General features: G+C 50.8%; 1 protein-coding gene across 1 annotated transcript; it reads left to right on the top strand.

The window, feature by feature from the left end:
- The first annotated feature begins 220 nt into the window (after positions 1-220).
- mst (misato mitochondrial distribution and morphology regulator) lies at positions 221-21,616 on the top strand. The gene is made up of 5 exons (XM_003743316.2): positions 221-366; positions 524-666; positions 798-943; positions 20,428-20,611; positions 20,746-21,616. The coding sequence occupies exons 1-5, from the start codon at positions 221-223 to the stop codon at positions 21,549-21,551; spliced, it is 1,425 nt and encodes a 474-aa protein (XP_003743364.1). The 3' UTR covers positions 21,552-21,616.
- Positions 21,617-22,453: the final 837 nt, after the last annotated feature.

Here is a 22,453-nt window from a genome sequence, read left to right on the forward strand (position 1 = left end):
CTCTTCAAAACGATTCCCTCTGATGGCAGAGCTATTCAACCAGTCCTTGTTGCGTTCTTCGGAGGCTGTGTGCTGATAGGTACTCCGAAGCCCGCTCAAGCTCCCGTCGTAGGTGTATGCTGCTCTGATAATAGTCGTCCGTGTCTATGCGTATGAGATCGAACCAACGAACACAGGATTACCTCTCAGAAACTCATTATCAGCTCAGAACGATTTCACGATGGTAAAGGGAGAAGTCATCACCCTTCAGCTGGGTTCGTTCTCAAACTTCGTGGCTTCTCACTTGTGGAACCTACAGTCTCAGTGTTTCTACTACTCGAAGGATGCTCCATTCGGGCATGAGTTCGACCACGATGTCTACTACAGGCGAGTGAGAGGCGACACGAAGAGAAAACTACTTAGTACCGATTACGCTGCGGTCAAACTTATCTATCAGAAATCAGCGTTCTGCTCCCCGAAATGGACCGGTCAGAGACTGGAGCTCTTTTCGACGGATGATTGACTTCACATCTCTTGATTGCAGAGAGGGTCGGAGTTTCTTGAACAAAACAACTTTCACACCCAGAACGGTTTTAATAGATCTGAAGGGCAGCGTACGGAACTGCTCTTGGCCCGTGGATCAAGCTTACGATGGACCTAACGATGACGAGCAAAAAGTTTGGGACGGTCAGTATCTGGGCTGGAAGTATTTCTCAAGTCACACATTTTCCTGGGACCTCCTCTGCATCTATTCTTCATCGCCGCACAGCGCACTCCCTGGGTCTGTGGATCCTTCATAACTCGGAATTCGATCGCAGGCCAAGTTCAAATCCACAAGGCGGAACCGCAAGCGGCTTCATCGAAAAGTGAAGAGCTGGGCGAAGTCGATGTCAGACCGAAGAAAGCGCCCTTGCAGAAAAACTCCTGGGCGGGCTATCTCCAGAACAAGTATCACCCGAAAAGCGTAAGTTCAAAAGCCTATCTTAAGCGATCGCTTCGGCCCCTCTCGGTCTGGAGTTCTAGAGAATGGCTTACCAAAAAAATAGCCGCCACTAGCATGGATGAGTGAGACCTGGAAATCCTGTATGACTTCTGGGGGTATCGAAATCGACGACAGAATATACCGATCGGGTTGTAAGTCCAAAATATCCCTTTATTATCAAACTTTGGTAACCTTCCACCTGACGAGTATTTACACGAGACACAGATATTACAACGAGCTCCTTAGCGCGCTCCTAGTTCTTGTCTTTCCCGCGGAAACGGTAGGCGGCTAGTAACATTTAATTAGTTAACATTTACAAAAAAGACGGCCGGCGACGCATTGTCCCTCCAGCGGGCGTTTAAAGCTTCGAAATTTAGCGAAGCCGAAACCGTCTCAATTCAACAATTTACTCCTCGTCTCTTTGGCCGCAAGGGGATCGATCCCAGTGCTGGACGGCGGGTTGAGGCGATAAGACTTCGGACTTTCCGTTGATATCGAAGTCACACTGTTAGATCCGGATTATAATGAATTCATCTCTCGCTCTTCCCTCTCAATCTCTTTCGATTGCTGCTCCAACGAGATATCGCAGTGAAGCCTCTCATCTTAGGATAATGTCACAACTCATCGTCCGCTAATCAGTTATAAATCTACTCGCTATATTTTTCTAGAGAAACTTATCTACGTAAAATTATGTTGCCTGTGAATCGGTGGAAACACATCCGGGATTCGTGGAAATTTTCTCTTCGCCGAAGTGCATTCGATCCTTTGCTCGTCCTCACTCTCGATGAGTATAGAATCCGGAGTAATCTTCGGGCTGAGTATAAATCAGATACGAGCATCGAATGTCGATCATCCGCCTCCCTATTGCACAAGATAGATTCATCCACATCCTCAGGGTTCAACCTAAGGCCATCAATGAGAAATCTCTCTCACCACGCCGCGCCGCTGGTCTCTTGAAGAGATTTTCCGTGGAAAAATCGGGGTGATTGCTTGTGTCGTGTACCCGTGATATTCTAGTTTGGATTCTACGTATCGAGATTTGGAGGATCCCCTGAATTCAGTTACGCATTGGCGGAGTGGTGGGAATTTTCGTGAGTTTTCCTTCGGCTCGCAGATTTCCATACGCTCGGCGAGGCACCTCGTGAAATGTGCACCAGCGTTGCAGCAGTGTTCTGAGAGGGAAATCAGGGCAACGATTGTCTGCTTTGGAGATGGATACTGGCTTCGCTTGAAACTTTGGGAAAACGACTTTTGGAATTTCGCGTTGAGGGAGATTGCGAAGACGAAGTCTGCTTTCAACGACGAGCGTCACGAGAAATTCGAGCGAGAAAAATTAGAGTATTTCAACGTGAAGGGACGGGAAGGAGTCCTAAATGAAGTCTCCGGGCTAGCTCGCCATGGATTCGCCTACGGAAAAGGAAACGAATCATTCAGGGCTACGTCGAGTCACCGATCCCATGCTTGATCGCGAATCGATTAGAGAATCGTGTCCCATGAATGGGATAGCCATGGCTGTTCGATCGTTCGCTGAATGTATCTGTAGGTCGAGGCATAGCGCAGAGCATATATTTCCGTTCTACCAAAAGTTCGGCAGTTGGAATTAACACAATCTTACGGGAGGAATGTTGCCGTTGAATAAATACAATGGAGAATTATTCACTCGCTGCTGCTTATGTAGAAACTTTCGTGTGGCCGACAAACTCATCGAAACTTTCCGCGAACTTCCAGCCTGGCGGTCGTTCGGTCTTCAGTTTGTATAATCACCCCGTAGCAATCAGCCAACCGAGCGGAGCGTGCCCTAGAGGGTCGCGCGAACCAAGAAGGTGGAAGACAGCCGGTCAACTGAGCCGACAGACATAGACGGGCATAGAGGCAGTCACTATTATGCAGTGGCTACAGGCGTCAATTGCACTAACCTTCTAAGTTACGAACAGAAAATCATGAAATATTACGTCTGAATTGTTTGAATATAAAAAAAGCAGTCACAACGGTGGCGGCGGCTACGATGACGATAGCGACCGTTCTAAGGAACCTCGTTGCGTTGAGAAACCGTAGACTGTGCCGCTTTTGTCAGGATTTGTTGCGGCTCAGCGCGTCCGCCAGAATCCATAACAGAAAAATCATCGTTGGTGCTCGTTTCGCGTCTATCGGCTAACTGGTGTCTAAAAATGGTGAGCAACTTCGTTCTTCTGAACCGTTCCGAGCGCATTCACTCACTCAGACGGATAATCTCGAGCTCTAACTGACTCTCACACACAAACACACGTTTGAGCAAATCAAGGCGAGCCATTGTCGACAACTAGGTACGTCGTCTGAGGGGAGAGCAACTCGAGCCCTCGAGGATCGAGAGCTCGAATCAGAACTTCCCTAATCGCTCTGGAATCTCTCCCCGATGTATTGGGTGATCCCACCCTCCTCTTAAACAGGATCACCGGAGTTCTCTCTTCAGCAATCGATAGGCAACTCCTGCTGTCCGATTATGGGTCTCGCAAAGAGCAATCGAAGGAGAAGTGCACAATGGCTCGCGCGAGAATCAATCATTTGCTGCAACATCGACGAGCGTTCATGCTGCCGCCACTGCCGCTGCCAATAAAATCTTGCTCTCGTCGCAATTATCGTTAGCTAAATAGTATACGTCAGATCATAACATTACAACCTTATCGGGTGGTCGGCGGTGGGTCGAACGCTGGTTGCGGCAAATCCACTCGACTTGGCTCGGGGTTCGTCTCAAGAGCACCCCGAACTGCATCACAGTCTGCTGGTTCCTTCCATAGTTCTCTACTCTAGTACTGTCGTCGGGAATTCTTTCGGCCGGAAATTCATTCGATCCATCGTTTGTCTAACATCGCCATTGAGGCGCTATCGATTGAGCAGTCATTTCTCTAGAAAATATATTTCTCCGGAAAGAGGTCGAGAGGTTTCACACGATCTTGTAGTTCCGCGAGTTCAAATTCCACTCAAGAGTCCATTGCCTAATAATTTCATTTTTCGGAAGTTCCTGAGGCTGGTCGAATAGACAGAGGACATCCAGGCTGGAAGATTGACTACGCGGGTATCCCGCGAAACCAGAAAGCGAGTTTCTCGTGGGTTTGAGTCATCCACAAAATTAGAGGTATCAATACCTAACGCTTCTGAGTGAAGTCGACGAATCCGAGTAAGGCGCTGGCATAGTGTTTCTGCTGGACGTGCTTGTCGAGCTCCTGCTGCGAGAGACACAGCATTGGGCATTTGGGCGATGGACATTTGAGCATTTTTTCGGGATGAATATTCCGGACGTGAGATTTGAGGTTGTGTTTGAACGTCGTAACCAGCGGACAATACGGACAGGAGTGGTTCTTGGTGGCACTGTGAACCAGCTGATGCCGGCTGGAAGAGAGAGGCATCCTTCGTTAGAGGGGTTTGATGGTCGATGAATCCTCCTGTTGAAAAAAAATCAATCCTGTGGCTCGAGAATAAACATGAGATTCTCCTCCTGAATCTCAGACTCTAGGGGTCCCGTTCTGATCGGTCGGGCATTCGAGGGACACGGCTCTGGGGACTCGGGAGGAGAAAACTCGTCTGCCAGGGTAAAGTCTTCGATTCTTCTATTATCGAGCCCTCGACCAGATTCATTGCCGGAAGCGAATACTTAGCGGAATCGATGATCAGGACCGGGATCCGTTCCACGAGTTTCCCGGATTAATCACCCCCAGTACTCAATTATGCCCTTTAGTCGCGAGTTGCGAGATTTCACGCGGAGAGCTGTACGTTTCTGAGTCCCGAGGATGGAAGTGGTGCAAATCGTAATCGTTGCCTCGGAAGCCATAAAGAGCGTCGAAGAAGAACCGAAGAAAGAAGACTGCCCGATGAATGACCCACTTTACAGTGACTGGCAAACGGGCGGCGGGCAGGCAAGCAAGCACGCAGTCAGTCAAACCGACAGACCAACGGACGGACAGTCAGTGAGCCATCTTCGCAGCAGCACCAGCCAACTAGTAAGTCATTCGACTGGCAGCGAGTGAGCAGGCATGCAGATGGATAGAAAGAAAGAAAGCATCTCGGACCGACCGACCGACCAAGCGACAGACAGACAGCCCAATGAGCGAACGGACAGACAGGACTAACACAAGAACGATCTGCCGCCGAAGCTTCTTGAAGCGCTACTCGCAGAAGCACGAAGAAGGAGGCATTGCATGAATTGGACCATGCCGGTGGTGGTGGCGGCGGCCGCCACTGCTACCGCCGGAGCAGCTACTTGAAACACCGCCACCGCCGCCACCACCGACGACGACGACGTCTAAGAAACATAGCCGATGCAGTAGTCATAGTATCCGAAGCGCCAGGCGCTGCCACCATAACGGCGCTCGTTCATGGGGCGCACGGTTTTTTTTTCTTCTTCGTCGTCGTCTCTGCCTTCTACTCCGCCGCGGTATTTTGCTGTGTTCTGATTCCGATCATCGGAAATGAATGAACGGAGCATCCAGCCAACCGACAGCTATTGCTGGCACAACCACCGCCGCCGCCGCAATCGTTTTGGGGAAGACGGTGCAGAATACGCATATCGTGAAATAGAATATGAGAAGAAAAGAGATCGAATCAACAAGGAAAATAGGCTAAAGTGTAGATCGCTGGCTCCGGCGCTCAGTGTGAAGTCTCTTTCCCGTCCGTCTATTATTAGCGGTAAGCAAACGGATCGGTAGTTGAAAAGATACGAAAACGATCGGTGGGTACAAGAGAACGGGCAGGCGGGCAGGCGGCTGGGCGGGCGTTCAGTCAGTCGAGGAAACACCGGCACTCATCGGCACCAGCATTTTCGAGACGTCAATCTCGGCTGTTCGAAATGTTGATCAGGAAAGCATTGGTAAATGCCGCGGCAGCGAGTCCCGTCATCTTCGGGCATGACCCGCGTACGTCTCTGGCCCGGAGTGCGTCGAACGTGAATGCCAGACATGGCTAGCGTCAACAATCGAACGCGGACATTTAGATTTCAAGAGTCCTCTCGAAGGACACAACGAGATCTGTGGCAGCTCGCTTGAAGAGGAAGAATGAAAAAATGAGCAAGAATGACAGGTGAACTGTCGGACGGTTGCTCGGACGGGCGAACGAACGCACGCTCATGCGAATCGAGTGACTGAGTGCCTGACCGACTGGCTGGCTGACGAAGAGATAACATGGATGCATGCATCATGTCACTCAATCGGAATTTATTGACAGCGCTTCAACGTGACTTCGACCGACCGACCCACGGACAGTCTGGTGAACCAATCGAAAAACTGCAGACAAACATGTAGACGGACAGACCGACAGAATGCATCCACAGTCAGTGTAGCGGCGGAATTGACCACGACGACAACAATGCCTTCGATTCATGAGAAGGAAAAAGCCTGTTCTTGAATGTGTTGTTCGTCATCATTTTTTTCAAATCCACAGATGTCAGTTTCGGTTCAACAGTCGAGGTGTTTACCAGCTGACCGAATTCCGCCACAGAGAACGAGTTCCGTGAGCTTCAGTTCACTTCGGCGCTTAGTCGCTGCTCACGATTATCATCGCACATGGGTCTCAAGTCGATTAATTACCTACATAGCGTCTTCTTTCAAACTCTCTGATGCATCAGAGATTCGGCAGAAAACTATCAAGTCGAGTGCTCGTCGACCAATGGAGCGAGTACATGCCATCGGATCAGCCAAGTGAGTCCCGTGATGTGGCCACAAAACCCAGCCATGCAACGAGCAAGGGCAGCGGACCAATTCTCAATGTATCGATTGGCTCCGAATTTAATGGCACGCTTCACAATTTTTTTTCAACCGGAGCTAGAGAGAAAATCCGCGGCGAGAAGACGAAAGAGAACCGCCAAAACCAAAATAGGAACTCCATGAACCGCTTCCGCGGCTAGTACATTCTCGATTCGCCTTTCTTCCCTTTATGCTCAATTTTTCTAAATCAAACTTGAGGCGCGGACCGATCCAGTACTTCACGATATCGCATTGGTTCTCCTTTGGACCGGATGGCTGAATCAATTCGAAACTTCTGAATCTCGCGCACGGCTGTCGGGACACTAAACGAGAACCCCGAATCCTCCGAGTAGAGCTCGGCACTATTTACATGATAATTATCCATGGAGTCGCCGGAGGATGCTTTTCGGAGCGATCTTTCGTATGAATCGAGGCGTCGACGGGGTTTCGCGAATCCTATAAGCAGTGAAATAATGAATTCACCCTAGGAGGGGCGGATAATACCCAACGCCTCTTCAGGGGAACGTGATAGAAGGTATGAGTCTTTGATAAAAAAAAACAGATCTCGGGGAATCAGATTTGAAAGCCCGTTTTCACAAAGACCTCATTGTCCATAATGTCTACGTATGAAGTAGCTCCCGCGTCTCAGAGAAATCCTGATTCGCATGTCGTTTTCGTCGCCCATTGATTTCGCAGTCAACCTTCGACAGAGTCGGGCCGCGCTACTGGAATAGGTCCAAACTTACGGAAAAAATACTTCAGTTTTGACCAAATGTTAGTCGTGACCAATCGTAGTTGAGAAAAATGATGTATCGGATTCCATGCCGAACGGTCAATTTCTCAGCATTCATCTCGATTGACCGACCGTTTCCCCGATGCCCAGAATTCCAGCCCAGAAACCCCGCGAATTCCAGCGGGCTCATTTGAGCTTGCGGGGCATTCGATTTTCTAAGCTTCGAAGCTACATGTTGTCGTGACTTTCAAGGATGCAAACCATGCGCTACTACCTCGAGCTCCACCAATGCATCTCAGAACTAACTTGAGAAATTGTTGTCACGGTTTTTGTGCTCCTCCGCCGGCGGGGCCGTTCAGGCGATCACGCATCACACGTGACTTGACGGCTATCGGGAACCAAAGTGTTCGGAGCTCGAGCGGGGGAAGAAATTGGTCCGCTCGCGATGCATGCAAACAGCAGAGGAAATGATCACCAAACAAACGTCATGGTGTCGTTATTGTGCGCCAAAAAAAGAATCTGTCTCCACGGACGACAATCATGGACGGGCCGGCGATCTAGTCAAACTAGCTGACACTTGGTTGGCTCGGTAGCCAATAAGCTGCATACATTGAACAGAACCGGAGTCAAGAATTGATTGAAGATGGAGCGGGCGGGAGATGTGATGTAATTGGGTAATTGAGCAAAGGGGGAAAAATGCTAGGAACGTCAAACTCCCGATCCGAAATCCAAAGCCTGACAAGCAGGATGCGTTCGTCCGTTCTGGCGTTGGCGGCGATCGCGTCAAATTTCTTTTCGCTTGAAAGATGCACTCGCACTTGAACCGGTCGGTGGTCGGCAGCTTCGACGACTCCATCATATTTTCTTCCCCGCTATCATCTCAATCTGCGTGGCTGACTGACTGATTGGCCGACTGACTGTCTGACCAGGGGTATCAGGAATTCTCAATCCGATTTCAATTGTTCAATTTCGGGCGATCCATTTCGCTTCGAGCTGCCGGCGAATTGTTTACCCACTGCGCCGCTCACCTCGCGGGATAAACAATTTTGCTAGGTGTCAATTTCGTATGCTTTTCGAGGCATTTGAAGAATCTTGAGAGAAAATCGATATTGGAATCATTGCGGAAATACGAGCGAGAATTTCACGATTTTGGGATCTCATTCTTCTCGACTCTCCGGCGGAGAATTCTGTACCGGGAGAATCCGGCGGGAATCTCATTTTTCTCGTCCGAAACTTCTTCCCGAAGTTCACCTCATTAAACGACTCGGTGCTTATCTTCCCGATGGACCCGGGGCTCGAGAGTTCTCTCGCCGAAAGTCCTCTCTCCTCCTTCCGTTCAGGTCCCGTCGGATGATGATTCCCCTGCCGAACACGTTCAAGGCAATGGATAAACCGTACGAGATAATAACGAATTAGATAGGGATCTAATTTGATTCCGTTTCGCTGTTCTCTGTGTTGGGGTCTTTCCAAGCGTCCGAAGTTGGCTCAAGCGTTTGGTGCTGTTCTTCTTCTGGGCGAATTTTAAGACTTTCCTTCGAGTTTTTATTAGCAAGATCCTATGCCGGCGAGACCGTTCATTGGAAGGGATCTACGAAGTCTACGAACGGTCGACGGAAGAAATGAGAGCCGAGGGCGAAGGGTAGGGTAAGGGGGGAAATAAGAAACGGTTTGAAAAAGTCGGAATTTCGTTAGCAGCCGAACTGGTAACTGCCAAGTTGTAAAAAGGCGGTAAGAACGGTGGGCAGAACACAACTGGTAGCCGTGGCCTGACGGTTGCCGGCTCAAGAGGAGCATTCTGCGGGCGCAGCAGCGGTATCGACAACAACAAGTACAACAGCGACGACGAATCTTCAACATTTCAAGAGCCGGAAGAAGTGTGGCGCGCATACTTTACATAGTCAGTCGATCTGATGCCCCGTTTTCTACAATATCGAATGTCGATCATACAGTCTGATGCGGTGCCGCAAGGTTTCAATGGAGGCGGCAGTTACAACAACGATTCGTCTCTGTTTTCGAATACACAAGGTTGAACTTGCGAACTCACGAATGCGTTGCATGGGGTAGACAAATCCCGAATCGGCAGGGGAACAAGTACTCATATTGTAGTTCTGTCTGGTTTTTGAAACGAGGGGAAGCGATCCAAAAGATACGACATCGAATCCGCTTCCCAAGGCTCTGACCCGGTGATTCGCTTGGATTAGCTCGAGGTCAGCGTTCAGGACCCTGAGTCACTCCGAACACTCCGTTCTGACTTGGAGCTCATTTCCGCTCGTTCTTGGACGCTCGTTCCGATAAATATCTGCCAGTGTCGGCGATTCTGATTACTGATTGGGCATGCGCCTCGCGCCTAGACGCGCAGCGTTTCGCGTACCCGTACGACGTATTTCGCGGTTCACGGGCTCCGGAATATTCTCTCGGCAGAAGAGGGCGCGTAATGTTCAAGTTCGGGAAGCGAACTAATTCCGCCTTCCGTTGATGGCCAAGGTGAGTCGGATTGAAATGGAACGTATGCCCAAATATGCTCGGGTCCCGAGACACGGCGAGAACAAGCGAAAGGCGACGAAGAAAAAGACGACGATCCGAAAGACGACGACGAATGTTGCTGACGAGGTTCAACATTAAAGGCGATCGGGCATCAGTTTCATCATGATGTTGATCATGACGGTTGCTGATGATGACGAGGAGCGTGCCATGGCACATTACCAAACAGAGCGCTCGCTCGTTCGCTCGGATCCCAGTCGGCCGTCTTCGTCGCATCTGACGAAGTAGTATCGCCGAAAGAACTCTTTAAATTCGAACATTCGACCGGATTTCATCTGGTGTGTGTTTTTCTGTCAGCATTTCCCCTTCTCGCTGTTTGTCTGCTCATGCAAACTGCGCAGAAGCTTCCCTAACAGTCTACCGCGCCGAATGAGACCGTCATGCCGCAGCTCATTCGATTTTGCCTCTTTCTTTCTCTTCGCTGGCCAGTCGTACCAGCTTCTCGCCCGAATGCCATGCATGCAGGTAGCCGCAGAGAGTCTACGTATAACTATGATATCGATCCACTCACTTGTAAAGTCCTTTCTCTGGCGTCGTATATTCGCACAGATCACATTTGTACACTTTGATCGGGCTGTCGAGTCCCATTAGCAGCTTCACGGCGGATACGGATAATGGGAACGGCAGTTTGTCCTGCAGCGCTTCAACTGCAAGGGAAATGGCTGAAATGAAGTTAGCTTGCCATTCGTTAAACCATCGCCTCCAAGGCCAATCTGTATATACCTAGTGAAACTCGAAAGCCGGAAGAGAAGAGACCACAGAAACGACCGGACAAACAAGGGCAGGCTCCTAGGTTTCGAGACTTGCAATTTAATTTTAATTTTTGCACATCATCTCCTCGATCCAATCGACGCGGCGATTCGAACTCGGTGGAATTTTGCGGTTAATTTCGGAACGCACGCGGGTTAGAGTCTGACATGAATAGAAGTAAGCAGTAATTAAATCGAGGCCGGCGACCGGGGGGAAGCGGGCGCTCTTCAGAAGATGCATCGAGAGCGAACGAAACGGATCTGCAAGAAGAAGCTTTTTAGACCTCAGGATCGTGTTCTCGGAATTCTATGTCTCACATCATAATTCAACGAAGATCAGAATATACATGTTGTCCGGCGATGTGGCCATAATCCGAAAATTCTTGGACGGAGCCCGGAAAAAGTCCGGAAAATCCGAAATTCGACTCGGAAGCTCTCCGGCAGTCTGCTCGGAGCGCCGAAGGAATCGCTCGCGGGATAGGTGTTGGGGAAATCTCAGAAAAGATCGTGAAATACTCCAGTGAACTTCTAACATAGTTAATGGTAGAGTGCCCATGAATTTTCTGTCGTCATTCAAGCGAACAGAATCTAGTGAGCTCGTTCCTGGCCACGAGCGATCAGAATTAATTCTTCACTGGAGGAGGATCAAAATCTCGAAAAACCCTAGCAAGCGAATTATGAAAATGATTCTCATAGCATGCGCGGAGAACGTTATCGCCTCGGGAGAGCCTGACAGCTGCTCCCTCGTCCTGAAGCGTGAAACTTAATTGAAACGAAGAGGAGCGAATAAGTGTTTTTCGGTTCCGTTGTTCGGACGTTGCTTTCCCGTCTAGCCGAAATTTACAAGCGCAGTCGCTCTTGCGGCTGCCACTTCAAACCATATCCAGTACTCGATTCAGATCCGAATAAAAATCTGACTGCACAGCCGAAGACCATATTCCCGTACGCGCTCTCATAGGGAGCATCGAGCTGATGCTGCTGGTTGACGATCTATTCCGATGAAGAGACTCGTTAGATTCCACGCTCGATTATTCGCTGGCTGAAGCGGATATCGGGTATACCCCCGAGATTTCGGGCTTTCACTTTACCGAATGCGGTCTCTGGCGACAGGGAGTGGACCATAATAATAATCTCTGATCGACGACCATGATGGAATGTGTTTTTTTTGCACGGCGGGATTCTACATTTTCAGTGGTGGGTTTGAAGTCGCACACCGAAATCACGCTTCAAACTCCGCGCTTGCCGCGATTTATTTACCGCCCTGATCATGACGACCCCAGAATGAGTCGTTGGGAGCTCTTTCAGCTATCTTATCTCTTCGAGCTCCTGGCCGCGGTAGAATACCATGTACTGCGGGTTTCACCACGGAAAAGACCGTTCTCTTTACCGACAAGTTCCCGTTTGAACAAGCTCCGGTTTCTGAGGGGTATGCGCGTCTCATTCGAGCAGCTAGCATTCTTAGGAACATATTCAGATACATATTCGTTATTGGCTGCAATCTCAACCACGTCCGCTGGAAAGAGGCGGGGCGGCTGCGGCTACACCGGAACTCCGAGGGAGAATGGCTTCATCATTCGGAGATGATGAGATTCGGAACGATGTATGACGTTAAAATTTCTGCGCTGAGTGGTGAAATCGTCGACGATGAAGACGATAATTCGGTCGGTGTAGTCGTTGTCGAATTGATGTATGAGCTAATTTGCTGAGTCGCTGTGTTGCTAATGTTCACCACCGGCCACAAATTCGGTGAATTTGGTTTGATAAGAGCCCGCGGGAGAGCGGTCGAGACAGCGAGCGACCGATTCAGTGAGTGAGTGAGTGAATGAATGAATGCTCTTCAGTGCTTCACGATTCTCTTATTAAGGGGACGATGCAACAGCAGCAGCGGCACATGATGACGAGCCCTGCATACAGATCGGTCTTGTGTGTATTTTCGACAACAAGAGGAGCATAGACGAAGACGGCGTTCGATGGCTCGGAATCGCTTGGTCGATGCTGTCGGAAAACCTCGACTTCAAATGGATACGTGCCATTGCTCCAGTTCAAGTCTCAGTCATGTCGGTCCGTCAGTCTAGGCGCTTGCTTGCTCGCCTGCCTGCCTGTCCGTCTATCCGTCTTCACGTCTGTACGTCCGACAGTCAGCTCCGAATGTTGTCTGTCTGCCTATGCGTCCGTCCGTCCGTGCTTGCTTGCGTCGTGTGTTTGTTTGTCTATGAGTGTCTATCTGTTTGCAGTTGGTTCGCCCGTCGTCGCTCGCCAGCTTTTCTAGCCTATCCGACTGCGAGAGGTGTTTACTGCTGACTAATATTCAAAGTTCGCCAAATCGGCAATGTTTGGTACTTGGTAAGCCTTTTTTTCGCGGGCCGAAAATCTCGCGGGCGCACGGCTCCGTTCTCCCGGAGTACCGTTCGTTTGGTGTGGATTCTTTTGTCGTGTTGTTGTCGCCGCCATTGCTGCCACTACCATCGTCGCAGTCAGTATCGCCACCAGCACCACGCGCTATGAGAATGCGTTTTTCCCCCAGCTTTCGGCGCTCTTCCGCTCATATCTATGAGACTGAAAATATGAAGAAACAAACGAAGCAGGGAAACGGGGGAGAAAATGTAGAAAAACGGCACCGAAAATTCGTTGTTCGTGCGTTCGAGAATTTCTACTTAAATCCCTAAGCGGTGTAACTGCCGCTGCCGCTGCCGTTGCTGCACCGGCGGCGTTTATTACTCCTGCCGCTGCGGCTATAAGAAACTGGTGTTGCTTCTGCCCTGCTTGTGCTCGTTGCCGAAGCGAATTCGCTCGCTTTCTGCTCACAGTGCGTTGCCGACCGAACAGTTCGTTGTTGAACCGAGTGGCGGCGGCGGCGGCGACGACGCCACCAGCCGTGAGGGGTCTCAGCAATGAACCGCTGTCGACGACGAGGAGCACGAGGACAGACCGATGGACGATGATCTCTTTTTGACGATAGAGCTGCTGCTGAAGTCGGAGCCCGGTCCGGACCCGCAGCCGGAGTGAGCGGCGGCACGACTTCAGTGCCGCCGCCAGTGAAGATCGCACGCGTTTCGGGGGAAAAAGACAGAATCCGTCAGTCGTCAGTCAATCGTCCGTGCATCTGTCCCTGGAGTCACGGAGTGCCGCCGGCATTAAATTCAAAAGTACCGGCCATTTTCTATCCATGCTATTTTTGGCAAACAGCCCGCGAAGGAGTTCAGTGTGCAAGTTGCCGGAGTCGTTGAAGTTGATGCAGTTCGATATGTTGATGAATGAAGGAACGGCTGACTCCTACTGCGCTCGAAGCGTGTTACGACGGTCATTGCAGTCTTCGCGTTGGCGTTGTCGTCGTTATCATGCACCGGCTGCGTCTTCTTCGCCAGGCTCGAGCAGGCTCACTCAATAATAATCATAATAGAAATGGAGCGAGTAGAAAAAAAGACGGTAATGCTCACAAGGAGCACTCTGTTTGGAAACGGCATGCTCGCCGGCTTGTTTGATCCATTCATTTTCTCGTTCATCCATTCACTCGTTCGTTCTCCATTCTGATTCAGTGTTCGGCAACACTAGGAGAATGGAGCTAATCGGCGAGGAGGGATCCGCCGGAGCGACAAGTCCATCGAGACGGCTCGCCTAGCTCGTGCGAAGTAGCCAGGGAGAATGACTCTGTAACAGACACCACAATCTTCCCACCGTGAACCCTGTAAAGTGTTTCTCACACTTCGCTGATCCCACCTCCACTCGAGCTTCGCGAGTCTGATAACGAACGATCGCTGAGGGGGGAACATTGAGGCCTTCGGGCCCCTTCCAAAAAAAGGAGGCCTCGCAGGGACCCAGAGGGGATCGGCTAATTATCGCTTCGAGTACTTCGTTCGATCCTTGAACCTTTTTCTCCCTCGTCATTCCGCCTGCACCCAGCCCCAACTCGTGCAGCCCAGCGATCCAGAGCGCGGAGTTCGGTCGGCGAACGCTGGAGGAATGGACTGCGGCTCTAATCCGAAGAGGACAGAGACCATTGGATGGATTCCTTTCGGCTTCCTCGGCATTGCCGCTGATCCTCCGGAGGGTTTCCGAAGTTATACACGGCCGTGGCTCGGTGTGCGGTTGCACACGGTCGTGTGCCGTCTGGGTCTCTCATTTCGTCCCTTCTCTGGGGGCACCCCCCATATCAAGATGGGAGTATAGCAAATTCTTGGGCTCTCTATAACTTCGGCTCCCATGACCGTAGGTATCTTCTGCGGTCGAACAGATTCACGGAGGGTTTGGATGCGTTCTTCTGATTCATGTTACGCGCACGAGTCAATCGCAGAATGACGTGCGGAACCTTATGAGCGTTGAACTCTGAAGTCTCGCGCGACGAAGAGAAGTTGTCGATGAAACTCTCACCGGTTCACGTCGATTATCCAGCGCCCTTCGCAAGTGGCTTTTCCGCTGTCATTTACTGTTATTATTGGACTCCATGAAACTGCCGTTAACGCGTGCTGCCGGCAGGGCAGCCGACGGGGCCTGCACTGTTAGAAGCGAGTGGTTTTCCTCGAGAGATGTACAGAATCATTTCCGATCGGTCGCGTGCCTGGCTCGCTGATCAGCCGTTCGTAAATGACCGGTGGATGCATTCAAGACGGAACGAAATCTGTTCCCTCCATTTGCAGGGGGAAAAATCCGATAACGTCCGAATAAAAGCCGCCAATCGAAAAACATCTGACGATGTCAAAAGTGACTTCTTTATGCAGTTGTATTTATATGTTGCCTTGTCAGATGACGAGTAGGTAGAAGCGACGAAGAAGACCTCGACAACGGAGACGAACAAATGAAAAGAGGGACATGATGATATTGATCAAAAGAGGAACCTCTGATCTGAAGTTAAATTCAAGATGCGACCGTCATCTGGGGACAACCCTGAAGCACAATGATACAAGTGCGGCGAGAGCTCGAGCGTTTTCTCCTCCATGATCCAAAGCATGGGTGAATGGAGGATGGATAGATAATGAATAAACGAACCAACCAAGCAACCAAGCGGCCAGCTGACGAATGACTGAATGAGTGAATCGAATAATGAATAAGGCCCGTTACAATCGTGTTGAGAAAAGCTTCTGCGATCCGGGCCGAGACGGCGAGTCAGCTACATATAAAAACGTTGCGACAACGTCTCCAGCATCGCTTCTGTTGTCAATGCTATTAGCATAAGAATCTTTTTAGAGAATTGAAGTGAATCAAAGCGGGCGAGCGAGTGGCGACCACGAAGCAGCTCTCCAAACGAGAACGGTTGTTGGTATTTTCCTCTTCAACCGTGTTCTCCCCCTTTTTCGGCGCTTCCTTCTTCGTGTTTTTCGGCATCAATTGTGCTCAAGTTTGCTGAAGTGCGATGACGCCGATGGAGTTTCAAAAAAAAAGAGGAGAACCTCAGCGCGATCGATCGATCGATCAGCTGATTTTGACAGTTGTTTCAGACAGCGACACAAAGACAAGCAGTCATCCGTTCGCTTGCTGGCCGGTCGGTAGCGGGCAGGCACGGAGTCGGTGGCACTGCACTTATTGCGAATTCGCATTTCATTCGGAATGTCTTTTTCATTCCGCGTGTCGTCGTCACCATGAACATTATTCTGTTCGTCATCATCAACGTTGTTGAGCTTGTCATCGTCGTTGTCGTCGTCGTCGCTTCCATCATCATCATCATCATCATCATCACGATCATCATTGTTATTGACATTTTGTCAAGTGCAAATAGCGCGGATTCGCGAAGAACCGCGGGCAAGTTTGTCGAGGGAAACTTCGAGTGAACGACTTGCGATCATGATGATGATGGCCACGATGAAGATGGTAGAAGTAGTAGTAGTATCGGCGGCGGCGGCGGTGGTTGATCACAACGCAGAACAGAGCAACGGAAGAAAGAGCATTCGTTCGCTTGCCGTTCGTTTCACGGCGGCGCCACGGCAAGAGCAGGCTTTCATCAGTGATGACTTGACCCGTTTTCCTTTGTTACCAGTCAGTACCGGAGCAAGCATGCGAGCGAGCGAGCAAAGAAGCGAGCAACCAGTCAGACCATCTGACAGACAGATAGATAGAAGAATGACCGACCGACAGTCAAGTCATAACGAGTATCCGTCATTGGGAAATTCTCAGTAAACGGCCGAAGACGCTCGCCAAGATCCCGCGGCGACTCTAAAGCGACCCGCGTGCATGATACGCGCTCGGAGCGGTCGCTCGCAACAACAGAGGCGCGAATTTCCTCCTGAACTTCGGTCCTGTCGACCCTTCGACCCGGGCTTGGGACTCGGGTTCCCCATTCTCGAGACGGTCGGAGTCGGGAAAATGCCCTCTCGGGAGACGTGCGCGATATCTCGATCGGTTCATCGATCCGAATCAGTGTACCAAGACATGAGAATTCCGTGAGAAAGTAGGTGATCCATTTTTCAGCATCGCTCGCTATCGGAACCTCCACGAGATCTCGAGCGGAAAATCAGCCGTAGATATGCCGACATGGAATGATTGTCTCGATCGAGCGTACCGAGAGAACGTCGATCTCTGAGGAACATCGTTCTCCGCATAGAATCGAACCGATAAGAAATAATCTCGGTTCTCCGGCATTATCCGTAGGATATGAAAGAATGCATGATTTCGAGCCACGTTGATAATGCCCTGATCGAGCGACTCGTCGCTAGTGCGCAATCATTAGGAAGTGCGGATGCGTAGCGAATGAAGAAATGATGTCTGCTGGTAGGCACGCGCGCGATCTGCTCACCGACGAACACGTCGAGCACGCTGCTCGCTTGCCGAAAACTCAAACACACATACGCGCACGCATCGACTCCTGGCTCTCACGCACTCTTGTTTGTCCACTGAGCGAGCGAGCAAGCAAGCGAGGAGCTTGTAAACAGAGCTCATCAGTGGTGGATCTACTGCGATCTAAGGCACTGGTCTTGCTGTCAGCTCCGCGGAACTTTCGAAGGAGTTCCCTTGGTGTTGTCGTGGGAGTTGCTTCTCTGTTTCTACTGATTCTGTTTTCGTTATCGATAATTGTCGTACATTGTCGGTGTTGTCGTCGCGGTCGCGGCTGAGGCAGCCGTTTCGACGAAAGCTACGACGACGACGACGACGATTTGTATCAGTGTATTTGTGAATTGCGCAGCTCTGCCGGTCGTGACAGGGGGCGTTGAGCTGTCATCTGGAAGAACACATGTGATTAACGTGGTAGCACGAACTCACGCACGCGCCACGGAACAATAAACGACGCACTCACTACTTCACGCCCTCTGCCGCACTATCAGTATTCACGAATGACACCCAAGAAATGGTCGAGACACATTTTTTCTTCTTCTTTCACAAGTCTGTCTCTCTGTCGAGAGAGTCGGTCGCAGTCGGTCTCCAGCACTGGTTCTCGACGAGCCCTCGCATCGATGGCCAATTTTCTGGCGATTGCGACATCAGCTGATTGATTCCAGCTGATTTACTCACTAGTCGAGTGTTTGACAGTTAGGCGGGCGAACGGAGGACCGGCAACGTGAGAGGAGCCGCTGTGACCGTCCCGAGGAGAAGCAATCCGAACGACGTGGGGAATCGGTTCGCTCATCGAGCCCACCGATCGATTGTCAACCAGACACGGGCCGATAGAGAGAGCTGTCCCGACGAACCGGCATTGACGGACGGACTGCCCGCATTACACGCACTCACAACACCAGTACTACAACAACACTAACACTTGCAGGAGCAGTGGCAGCACCGGCAGGAGCAAGATTCACTCGCCACGGCACTGAGCGCTGTGATCGCCATTCGATGGTAAGCTTGCCTCCCGGTCGAGCGGCCTGCCTTGCTTGCTTGCCCGCCATCGGTGGCTCGTTCGGCTGCGAGCCGGATGGCTCGTGCCGTTGTGGCTGCTGCCTTCTCTACGTCGCCGCTGCTACTGTTGTCGTCGTCGTTGTCCGTAAGTTGAGGGGAGGAGGGGACATGATGTTGGCGAGTCAACCGCCAGCTAGGCAAGAACGCTGCTTGCGCAGCCACTGCCGGCATCGCTACCGCGTATACCATCTCCACTCGAAGTCCAACCCTCGATGGAGTTCCCGCCCGCCTCCCCACGACCCTTTGCCGACGGCAGAAACGCAACATTCGAGGGACTCGAATTATGTACAACATGCACCATGAATCATCTTCAGCGACAGCGGCAAGCTTGTCGAGATCACTATCAGCGATCTCGACTATGCAAGCGTATTCTGCAACTGCGGTGCCATCATGCATGCTCGCATCCGTGAATCCATGCATACATACATCCATCCATGCATGCATGCATATGTACGCCGCCGTCGGCTTTTCGCTCGAGGGTACACACCCACGACTCCGTGCACGCCAGTCGTCCTCATTCGGACGTGGCTTCAGCGAGCAGACTCAGAACTCATTTGAGAATATCATACATAGCGGGGAATACGATTATCCGTGACGTTAACAAGCGACATTCCGAATGGAGGACGCGGAGAGAGAACGCGTTCCGATCTCCGAGATTTTCATCTGGACCGAAATTTTCCGGAGTCCAGCTGATTCCCCTAGCTCGAACGGGACGGAGGGCGTGACACGGAAAGCCCGTCAACGGAACAGGATGTGGGAAGCTCCTGGGTATCGATGAGACGATGAATTGAAAATCCTCGAAATCGCATGATCCATGAGAGACATTGCTTCAGCCTCTAGTATTCCGCAAGCTGATCATGATCACATCAGGATCGATAATCACCCCGTGCTATCTGGGAAATACAATATGTGCATACGTCCGACGCTGGTCGTTATACATACATACATAGGTATGATAGTTCCTCGCAAAGCCGGGGCTGAAGGCGAATATCTCTCATAGGATTAGGTCCGCGCTCGAGGCGAGGAACTTGGCTCGAGAGGTAATCGTTGTTTCTTCGAGCATGTTGAGATCTCACTCGACACTGATTCGATAGGGAATCTGCTGAGTTAATCTATTCCGAGCCGAATGTTCCGATGATTCGAAGGGTATCTCATGCTTTTCATATCTTACCGTCGGCACGTCCGCGTCCTCAACGGAAAGTTTCTGCTTATCAATTGGGTGAACCCCCTTTCCGTCGAGAATCCCCCTTCAGCCATTGCGCCCGCGGCTGTCCCTTATCAGGATGATTGGTATCGGGCTAAATGAGCATTTCCCCGTATCCGCTCGGAATAGAGCAGAATATTCAGATTTGAGACCTCAAATTCCCGAACAGGGACGCGAGTTTTGATCTTTCCGTCCATCACGGGAGGGTATCGCCTCAGCACCACCGAATCGGATATCGGGATGAAGAAGATGCCGACAGTCTTATTAGATAATTCGGAACTAACACCCTCGGAGAACAGATACAACTCCAAGAGAGCCGGGAGGAGGACTCTGTTTTCGCCGTGACGCGTATTTGGTTTCGGAGAGCCCCTCTTCCGGCGTAGTCGTTGGTTACACAAAGGGTATGAGGTGAGGTATGTAAGCGTATGATGTGCTAGAATATGCGTCGAAATCTCCAAAAACTCATCTGCTGCATCGATGACTGAGACTATCCGTTTCTCCAACTTATGAGGTTCGACGTGCGGTGAGGTATGATTCCAGACTGCTCGACTTCCCCGGCGCAGGGCGGGGCTTGGTCATTGAGGACTATCGTCTCATGTCCCCTCTTCGTTAAACAAAATCTTTGGGAGCCTCGACGTTCTCAACAGATTCTAAGAAAAATCCTCTCCGTTCTCAACAGATTCTAAGAAAAATCCTCTTTGTTCTCCCAGGTCACAATAAACAATGATTTCGACTCGGACAACCCGCAACAGCCCTTCGGCGTATTCAATCAAGGGGAAACATTGTGGCGACTGGAAAGTGAAAATTTTGAAGATCGGGTTCGATGGTTTGCCGAGGATTGCGACCACTTGTCAGCTTTCAACATCATGATGGACACGTCGAATGGTTTCAGCGGTAAGCTGATCAACTGACCTGGAAACGGGAATCGAGCGAATAACAACTGAGCAAATATGTATCCGACTTCTCCGCACCTCTCCGCGCTGGATATTCGAGGCTCGAGGCGACTTGGGAACAATTCTCTTTCCCAGGTTTTGCGAGCAGCTGCCTGGATTACCTGGATGACCAGTTTCGTGCTAAATCTCGAGTCGTTTGGAGCCTCTCCGACGTTCCAGCGAACGACTCGGCGGCTAATTACCGCGCTCTGAACACCGTTTTGGCCTACCAGAAAATGCAGGAGCTTGCCGACGTCGTCCTTCCGTTATCTGTGAGCGCGGACGGACTTCGACGGCACCTCCGCTCGAGCTCTCTCGTGGCTTTGGATCCGAGCCCATTCACCGGGGGTGCGGCATTGGCGATGCACGTGGATTCGATTCTTTCCTCACTGAAATTGAAGAGCGAAGGCGGCTGCGATTTTGTGAATTTTCTGAGACTCATGACGATACCGGACCGAAAGTTCGTCGTTTCGTCGATGGCCGCATCTCCATTATCTAAAGATGGCCGATTAGAAGATCTCTCTCCGAAATGCGATTCTTCTAAAATGGCCACCTCCGCATACGCCGTTTCGCGGGGTACAGAGACGTCACACGCGATCATTGTTCGCATTTCAAATACTTCAGCGGCGTCAACATTCCACACAATGGTCAGGCATCCGACGAAATTCTGTCAAGATTATTTCCCCGAAATCAGCTCGCAGTCGATGCGAAGTGTGAAAGGTTCCCAGCTCGTAGATGGTTTGTTCGTGGTCAAGAACAGCGCTGACGTCGTAGCACACTTCGATGATCTTCGGAGACGTCGAGTCAACTTGGGGAAAATGCACCGAATTTCGCTCCCGGAAGGAGACGTCACCGAAGCGATACAGAACGTTGCGTCGCTTAGAGAAAATTACCTCAAGTAGAAACAGCGGACCTCGGAGCGTTTCGTCCACATGGTCTCGATATGAATAAAGCGGAGCCTATCGCTGTTTCTGGTGATGCGAGTGCGTCTTCAATTGAGATGAATCCCAACATCATGAGTTGTCCTGTCGACGGGCAAGCTCCAGCGGCAGCGTCGTGTGAAGACTCTCGAGTCCGCGATCCTTGAGGAGGGTCGTGTTGCAAGTCGAGGCATTGGCGACCTTTAAATTCGTTCCGCTGCTTTTGATCCATGGGATCGGACCATACGAATCAACACCGAAATTACAGACACTCTTAGGCCTCATGGCAGTATTCTTCACGAAACTCTGGATGTTCATCAAATCGAACTATGTATTGTGAAGTACTATTCGGGAGCTATTCTTCCATCGATCGCTCCGTGTAATCACGAATCAGGCTCATTTCGATTCGTCGGCAGGAGGCATCGGAGGGCGAGATGGCTGATTGACTGACTGGTTGATTGATCGCAAGTCAACATTCGGAATTCAGGATAGATTTAGCGAACCTCAAGAAGGGCTCGATCATCCAACTCCTGATGCTGTCGTAGAAACACACGGCTTGTCACTGCGTCTGGGTTTTCCTATGAACGCGCGAAAAACGTGACCTTTGAGAGACTGAGATCGAGTAGAACGAACGAGTTTCCCTTTGGGCAACTCCGACCGCGATCCACGCTCGCCCCCGTAACCAGGAAGCAGCTGGTAGAGCGATGCCTTACGGTGATGTCCCAGACGTTCTAGCTTTGACTGTCTCCAGATTCAGAGCTCTTCCGCCTGTACAAGTACCATAGGATCGGAATGAATATGTGCATGGCCTGTGTGGATCTCGCACGCTGTACCGGGATTCCGCTGACGATTAGTCGGCCGGGAGGTGTTGAAATGATATGTGC

This window comes from Galendromus occidentalis, unplaced genomic scaffold, assembly GCF_000255335.2.
Source record: "Galendromus occidentalis unplaced genomic scaffold, Mocc_1.1 scf7180000077442, whole genome shotgun sequence".
In the NCBI taxonomy this organism is placed as follows: Eukaryota; Metazoa; Arthropoda; class Arachnida; order Mesostigmata; family Phytoseiidae; genus Galendromus; species Galendromus occidentalis.